The sequence below is a fragment of the Tigriopus californicus genome, chromosome 9 (genome assembly GCF_007210705.1).
Source record: "Tigriopus californicus strain San Diego chromosome 9, Tcal_SD_v2.1, whole genome shotgun sequence".
Lineage (NCBI taxonomy): Eukaryota > Metazoa > Arthropoda > Copepoda > Harpacticoida > Harpacticidae > Tigriopus > Tigriopus californicus.
Genome location: NC_081448.1, coordinates 12943494 through 12952594, shown reverse-complemented (window position 1 = coordinate 12952594; position 9101 = coordinate 12943494). Strand labels below are relative to the sequence as shown.

At 39.4% G+C, this 9101-nt stretch overlaps 1 protein-coding gene across 4 annotated transcripts; it reads left to right on the top strand.

Moving 5' to 3' along the window:
* Positions 1 to 2245: 2245 nt before the first annotated feature.
* LOC131886455 (probable G-protein coupled receptor No18) lies at positions 2246 to 9101 on the top strand (the record flags this gene model as incomplete). Of its 4 annotated transcripts, none has more annotated exon segments than XM_059234803.1 (3): positions 2246 to 2598; positions 8164 to 8362; positions 8568 to 9101. In XM_059234803.1, coding segments are annotated over 2 exon segments (704 nt in total), but the record flags the coding sequence as incomplete, so codon positions are not given.

Sequence of the window (9101 nt, the reverse complement as noted above, 5' to 3'; positions counted from 1 at the left end):
GATGGATGATAAATAACCAGATTCGCAAGGATGATGGCGATAAGAAAGTCTAAACGGCGATTTAGAGACATATTTCATTTTCCGGTAGAATTTTTTTTAGATTAGTTGAAAGAGTGTCTAACCTTGAACAATTATCAAATCTTAGTTTATACAAGACTTTTGGCCAAGTTTAGCAAATTGTAATAGCAATAAAAACTAGTCCGGGGGCAAAATTAAACAAATGCTCAATTCGACCTGAAAAAACATTTCTTGGAAAAGTCAGCAGAGCAACTGAATGTCTTTCGAATTGTACCATAGTACTAGAACTACGATTGATGCTATTCCTAATCTTAGGTTATTGTCCATTTGTTTATTTACAAGATGCGTGTACGAGACGATTTTTGTCGAGACATTGCTTTGACTCTATTTGTTATGCTAAAACTAGGGCTAAATACAGTTTTTCGTTGTTAATGAACTTGATTTAAATTTTGAAACAAATAGTGACTCATTCTAGTTGAGGCAAAAAGTCAATAGCACACTAGTGTTGTCATACTGATTATGCTGATGAAATCATTCCTTACCACTTGTCACTATTTCAATTCAAAAATCTTGACAAAAATCGTTCAACCATTCATATGCTGAACTCCCAAAAGTTCCAAAAGCAATCTTGCGGCCTAGACACGTCACCTGTGCTCAAGTAGGGATATCCTCGTTGGGTGGATAATGGATTCTTAATGAGCGAGACTTGGCGGTGCCTCTTGTGCATTTCAATGGCCAATTTATATCGGCCCGTTCCAACAAAAGATGGTTTAATCAAGTCTAAAGTCAGAACCATCAGGGTTGGTTCTAAATTTGGTTACTCCTATGACCAAATCGCTCATTGGTTGGGCTGGTTACTCCTTTCTTCTTTATCTTGAAGGTTCTTGGAAAAGTTCTCTGTTTGGAAGCCAAGTTATCCTTACAACACATATGAAAGTTAAATTGTAAATAATTGGTCACTTGCTCCAAATAATACATTATCTTTTGTTACCCATTCCTGGGACCATGAAGTTTCGGTGTTATGATTTTCACGCTCCTTCTGGTATTGTCAGATAATGACTTTGAGGTAATGGACTGGGGGATACTTTCCTTGGAGTTTGAACCTAGCCAATGGTTTTAATATGTGACCAACCCTGAGTCCTCTGCAATGTGCACGTCGCGAGTTGACAAATCCGTCACTTCGATGATTCTCGTCCACTAAATGTAATGGAGAGCCTCATCCACAAATGCCTGGAAAGGTAAACGCGCTACGCAATATTTTGGATTGGTATCTGAGATGATGTACCTTGCATAGATCAAGGCAAAGGCAAAGAAGAGTTCCAAATTTTCGGCTTTGACACCTACAAGAAAACAGCACCAAACTTATTGCTCTTGGAGAATGTGGGATATGTACTAATGACTTCTATGAGACACCATATTTAGCAAATTTTTGAATTCTTTACAGTAGATAGTACGTCTATTCATCATGCATTACTCTCTCTGTTACGTAAGTGAGTTGGGCAGACAGCTAATCCAGTTTAGCTCAAAGTGTTATTCAAATCGGAACTGAGACATGTTCAAACATACGTTTATCTATTTCTGACCCTCAGTTTTGGGTTATAGGACCTCAAACTTGATGCCAATCTTTTGTAAAGATGGGCGTGAAGTCGATAAGAGCCAACTTTCCTTTTGATTTAAGTTTTTAGTTACAATTTCTCCAAGGTGAAATGAGAAATTGTTCAAATTGATACATTCATTTCAGTTCTGATTCACAATTGAATAGTATTTTTCCACAATTTAATTTACTTTCACAAAGAACAAGTTTCCGTCCTTAGGTATAGACGAGGTATGTTACGACGTCCGAAAAAAAATGAGCATTCTTAGACGAAATTTTCCCTGTTTTGTTGCATCAAAAGTCACCAAGCAAGTCAGAATGTAGGTTATTAACAAGAAATAGAAACACACCCTCCCATAAAATACTTTTTTGACAATGGGGTTCATAGAACGAGTTTGAAGAAATCAGCTCTAAAGGCCAGTTTCCCAGGTAATTAAATCATATCTGGCAAAATCCATTAATCACCTGGATTTCATTCACTCACGTGCATCTTTTCGGGCCTCGATTCCAGGCGGTGTTCTTAATGGTACCACTCCAGCTCCTTCGGAAATCTCATTTTCCGAAGAGAGTCGAGGAGACACACCGAGATGAATCGCTCGCGATCGGCAATCGTTGATGCATGTGCGTCTGCTGTTTTGCTCGCTTACTTTGGCGGGCAGGTCTTGTTGAATCAGCTGACGGAGAAGTGTTCGGCTCGTGAACGAGCAGACTTCAGAACAGGTCCTGGTCGTTACCAACGGTGTTCATGCCCGACAGTGCTTTTTAGACCATCAGTTAGCATACATATTCCGGATCAAACATACTACTTGCACCTGGATGTGATTGTTGTGGTTCAACTAATTGGGGTGCTCTATCCTCTTTGATATCTTATTTGCCTCGTGGTATTGGGTCATTTCAATGACTTGAAGTGATATATTGGGATTCTTCAGTTATTGAGCGCCACTCGGTGTGGAAACCTGATTTGAGATACGGTGCTACTACTTTTGGTGAGTATTTATATCAAATAGAAAGCCGAAACTTTCCTGCTTTAGTATTGATACATATGATGCGTCATGACATCATCGCCAGTTGTATCGTAACAGATCCATGCCACGTTTGGTCTTAAACGAGGTGTTGGGTTTATGGTAATGTCTATAAAATGTGGTGACCAAAAATTCACATTCGGCGTGTTATGGTCGGTCGAGACTACAGTTCGAAGCCTTAAAACAAAACGGACCATTCCAACACTATTTCCTTTTCGTTTTGGTAAAGGTATCCTATGAATGGGCTCGTTTTATACGAAAATATTAAATGCTCAAAAGATGATCTGCTAGAATTTTCGAACAAAATTGTATTTCAAAATGTATTTGGATTCGGCACGTACATGCCAGAGGTGCACAGTAATCAAGTTACATCCGCATATTTATCCGTTCAAGTTTCTGTAACATGACGATTGGGCAAAACAGAATATCCCTATAGAATATTGTCCCTTACGATTTATTGAAAGAGCTCTGATCCATTGTCAACTTCAGTTGGGAACTTGACACCCAAACCTGTCCAATCAGCACCTATTTCCTTAGGTGGTCAAGAAAAGGTCAAGCTAAACATATTTTCTCGCTTTTCCACACATGCTTTTTTATCTTGATAAACGATTTAGTGGTGTTACAAGCGTAGGGAAGCCTCTTGTGAACTGGTTGGTATCGTGGAAGATAGTATTTCTTTGCATGATATGAGGGTACTTTCAACCTAAAGGGTGTTTTTTAATATGGCAGTTACTCTAAAGGAATTGTTGCTAATTAGCCCTTTAACCTTCCATGAAGGTATGCGGAAGAAGAAACAATGCTCAAGTATTGAACTTGAGTAATCTTATTTCAAGATGAGAAAGAACAAAAACTGGACCTGCACGTGCGTAAATACAATGGCTTGGCATTAAGTGGGGCAAAGTTACATTATGGCATTGAAACAATACCTTAAACGGTTAAAATTCGTTCCAAGGAACAGTTTCAACGCTTGGGCAACGATGTCGTTCAGGGGAGCAATGTAAAAGGCATATGCTGGATTCTAAAGAATGTCCTAATATTGCAAATTTTACTGAATAACACAAGTGTTGGTTGCCTTATGAAAACGGATTAAGTAATGAAAATTGCAATGTGTTTCATAATTGTTAATGAGCGTACTTCGGTCTAGTCGAGAGTGGAACAAAGTTACAAACGGAGCTGCTAATAAAAGCCGAGTTCGTTACGTGCACATCAAGGTTTGGGTTCATGCTAAAAAATAATCTCTTAAAGACATTTTGGCTTTGTGGCCATTGACTTGGGCTTTAAGACGTCAGAGGATCGGAAACACGAGACGAACGTTCGAGCCCGAATAATGCGCACTTACAGTACTTGACTTCTACCCGCCTCCCAAAAGTGTATTAGGAACCAATTATCCGTGTAATGGAAGCCTCGGAGGTAAATCAACCTTCCTTGAGAGCAAAGTCCAAATGATTCGAACTCTGCCAAGCTTCGAATTTGCTGTCAACAAAAAAAATGCAATTCGAACTCAACACCGTAATCGATCACAGATTGCATCTCCAACCCCAGTTCCCCATTTCTCAGCAACCAGAAGGGCGAACTACTACCTTATCTCTACGAAGAACCTAAAGTACTGAAGATTTTGGCAGAAGTCAATTACCCAAGAACGTTTCTTCGGATCCATTGTTTGTTTGGTTTACTTGAAACTGGAATTGGTGCGAGTACATCCACTCTGATGGTCAAGGAAAGCGATCGTTTGTTGAACTTTGCACCATCCTTAAAGCCAATGAATAGTCTAGTGTACTTTAATACAGAACCTTGTATAATTGTGGCCGTGAATGCATAACTTGGATGGACAACAAATTGGAGTTCATTGAAATATTAAAGCTCAAGCCAATTTTGACGTGAATCAATTAACGTTGGCTTGGGATTGCTTGGGAGTCCATGGGCCAAGTTGTCACTGAGGCCCTTAAATGGGCCCCAAGTAATTTAGATTCCTTTTTTTTACTTGACACATTACTTACGCCAGGCAATCATGACCCGCTCACTTTGTGTGAAAAGGATTATTCGCTCGTATTCATTGGAAGTGATGGACGGGCTAAGTTTTTGAGCTGTAGTAGCTTAAGGCACTTCAAACCGAGGTTCGCATCTTTTGGTCACTTCAGAACAAAGCATGGCAGAATCAACGCCGAAACTCGTCCTATTCCACTCTCAGAGTGGATGCATGTAGTATGTACGAGGAACAAACACCCACTTCAATCATTGCATATATAGGTGGAATGGAATTGGAAAAAACGCCTCCAGAGAAGCGTTCAATTGATACCTACCTAGAGGATTAGTTTTCCTCGAAGAGAAAACAAGACCTCAAGACCTGAGGGGATATTTGATTCCATTCCACTCCCAATCCTAATGAGTGGAATTGACTTCCGAGTCCATAAATGTCTTCTTTTTGCTCTCGTTCATTTGGACATGATTATTGGGAGTAGCTAACAATAGACTTGCTGTATCGAAGGCCAATGGACACCTCGTGATGGCCACGTGAAATATACGGAGAGAACCTCTTGGAATATATTTCTTCCCTAATAGAGTACACATGGTGAACTGTCATTAGAATTCGTACGCGTAAGTACAAACATGCCTTGATCAGAGGACTTTGGAATGCTTGTAACTTGTATCTATGTGGTCGAAACGTGCTGAATTTGTGTCATTGCTTAATGAAGTCTAGGTTGTTATCGATTCTTGTCTGAAATTTGAACCCCTGTTTTTTGAATGATTTTTCCATGCCAAAAGTGGGAAATGTTGCCTTTACACTTCAAAACTCTGTCCAATGAAGGAAGGGGCTTCCCCTTGGCCTCCGGAAAATCACGCCATTTCTCCTCGAACTACTCGAAAATGCCTTTGGGCTGGTAGGAATTGGGGAAGTGTGAGTCATCCCTCAATCTTATTGGACTGAAACAAAAAAGCTTATTTAAAAGGTCCTTTTAATATTTTTCACTATATATTGGGAACTTTTTAGTTGGAGATGACATCCTATGATTTCTTTTTACCTTTGAATTGATGTTTATAGCGAGAGGGTTTGAAAATTTGTTCCTGTTCATAAAGTTGAAAATGGCTATTTTCTATGGAAAGGCCGAAACTTGGATGTCCGTATGTACTTGTTGATTGTTGCCAAGTTCACAAGGTTCCGAATTCTGCAGTACGTTGAGGGCTTGATGAATGCAATTCAGCTTTAATGTAGGCAAAAAAGAAGATTCCTATTTGGTGAATGAACAATTGTGTGAACGTGATAAATTGGCGGATGCTCTTAGAATTGATGTAGATTATGAAAAGCGACAACCAAACCCAATGTTCTCATTTACATATGCGAAAACTTTGAAAAGAGGACGAGTCAAATCTGTTTGGGAAACCTTTACAAATTAAATAGCTAAATGAATCTTCCCTAGACATTCGAGAATAGAAAAAAATGATTATTGACTTTGCTTTTGAAAGGAAAGATATGACTCATTCTTGGTTACTTTTGCAATAGAATATCAGCGAGATCTTTTTGTGTAAAACCTTTTCAAATGCACTATTTCTCACATGATAAGTCACTTCTGTACGTAGAGTACAAACGCAGAAATTTGGCCTAATCAATGGAATTTTCTTTCCAGTAATCAAAAGGAGAACAATCCAGACAGACTATATAATGCAATATTTCCTTGGTAAGCGGTAAGATCAAATGTTCAATGGGAAAGGACTTTCAGGCGGTTATGATGATATATAAAGCTATGACAAAAATAACGTTTTGGCATTCCTCGAAGGCCTTGAAGGCCCAATCTATTGGAGACCGTGTTGGCCAACGTTTTATTGTTTTATTTGCCGTCTTTGTCGGTGCTCAATATTTGGAACGAGGTCAAGAAAAGACAAGTCCAATCACACGTTCTCTGTAGTCTTTGCAACGAGTTCATTGTGTCCTACCGGGACCAAACTCTGAATTAATAAACCACAACAGACATCACTCCAATCATGACAAAATAAACGGTCCCATTTTTTTGCGGAATCTGGTCCTAACTAGTTCCAAGTCGAGAAAAGCACGAAAAACCGAGGCATTTATTAGCTCATTACTTTAAACACACGCCCTGATTTCTGGTCATGTCTACTTGATCTAATCATTCTCTCGATAAAGAGCGTTTGACAAAGGATTGTCTGAAGCCTTGTGGAAGTTTGCCAAATTGATAGGTGAAATTATCGAGCGACGAGTGACTGATGAGCGGTTTTCAAGGGCAGAGAGGCCATTATCCTTCAGAATTTATCAACACTTGTGGACTCAACGAGTCGTGTGAGTGAAGCGAATAAATCCCAGTCATTGTTGCGTGCTTGTCGGTTGAATCGAATCACAGACGGTCGATGTGGCTGAGATTCGAATTCAGTTGAAACCGCGTAATTCGAGCTCACCTTATCAAACCCTGTGATTGAACTGAGGCATCGATTTCAATCATTGAGTCGCTTTGAATGCTCGCCATCCCAAATATAAATAGACTGGATAATTGCAGACCAAGAACGCGATCCGGTACTGGATTCTAGCCATCTGATCTTGGAATTAGCCGGTCACGAGTGACAACAATCAACGTCGTTATTAGGCTTCGACGACGACCTGTTCTTTGTCCTTTTGGACGCTGTGGGACAACAATCCATCCACACATTAGACTTGGCATGGCTTTTGAGTGATATTTTATGTCGTTTTGGGATTGATAGAACTCCAGCACCATTCCTTTGTATTTGTAAGTAAATGATCTGCACAATTCCTGGGATTCTAGCCTCATAAAATGAGTCATATCATTGAGCATTACTGACAATCATGGAAGCCGCTTGTGGCTTTTTTTGCAATCAAACAAAGGGATCATAGACCTTCAGGTGTTTCCCATGCACATACTTATATAAATGCTTATTGATGTACCTTGATTTTGAAAAGTCTCACTCATATTTTGAGAAGTGATTTGAAAAGGAGTCAAAAGTTGAGGGAACATTGATAAGGGATATAGTCGGCAGATTTGAGATTCATTTGTTTTCAGCCTCATTTCAGAAAGAAGTGAAACTTTTTTCTTTCGGCAAAAAAAACTTGCAGTATCTACTTCATAAAAAAAATTCGAAATAACAATAACTACAATTACAATTTTTAACGTCAAGTGTAGAAAATATAATTTTGTTGGAATTGGTGTAAATTGACACAATTCCAGTCGGATAAGAGAAATCAATTCTATATTGCAAGTAAGTACTTCACGTCGACAAACATTCGTACAATTTTTACCCGGAAGAGTGTTAGTTCAAGACAAATCTTCGACTCTTTTCTGTGAGCTCGTAACAATTTTGAGCTTGATGTCTGTTTGTCAGACAGATTTTGTCGATTTCAAGGTCCTTGGACGGGTTTGGGGCCAAGGAAAACAATTCACCCATCAAGGCAGACAAAGCCAGAGAGAGAGAGAGAGTTTTCATAACAATCGTTTATACCGGTTTCAATTAGTAATTAATTGTCAAACCCAGATTGTGGCTAATGAGATCTTTCTTTTTTTTATACAGGTATATTCCTAATTTAATTTCGATTTACAATGGATGGATCAGAACTTCATTCCGTGTTTGATGGAACGGTCCCATCGGTGCTGATGGTCTTGATCGAGATTACTTTGGTGGTGTGCTTTCTCCTTGGGTCAGCTTTAAATACAATCTTGTTATTGGTTTATATTCGAAGAAGAGGTTTCAGGTCGCAGATCAGTAATAAGTAAGTACATTTGTACCCTAATTCGGGGTTAAAAAATCATTGAAGGCCTGATGTAACTTGTTTTTACGATTCGAATAATCTCCAAGCAAATGATGCATGATCTCAAGGGAATGGTGTCGAAAGCTTCTTCTCTCATTTGAAGAAACCCAATGTAAACAAAGTGAAAGTGAACATATAGATCACGTGGCCTCGTTTCTTTTTTTAGGTTTCTCTTGAACTTGGTCTTCTCGAATCTATTGTGGAACTTAGTCCTCATCCCTATCTTGTTGTTCGACAACGCTATAAGCACCTTGGAGGACCCAGAATTTCGTTCCAAAGTGGCCTACACCGTGTTCCAATTTTTCCTAATCTTCGGAACATGTGCCTCTCTTCTCTCTCAACTTCTCATTGGAACGGACCAATACTTGGCTGTGGTGGATCCACTCCATTATAACACCAGAGTAAACACTAAACGGTGTTATTTCATGTGTGGTGCAGTGTGGGGATTGAGTTTCATGGTGGCCACTCTAAATGTCATCAATTATGAAGAGCTTGGCGTTGTTGTTTCAAACATTCCGATTGTTTTCAACACTTGGCCAAGTCCCAGCCAAGCACCCAGCGTTTCCACCAGTGTGTTTACATCAAGTTTTGCGGTCATGCTTTTTCTGGTTCCGTTCGGAGTGCTCACGTTTATGTATTCAAAAATATTCGGGGCTGCTCACAAAAACACCATGAGGACAAGGCACAACTCGATCAATTC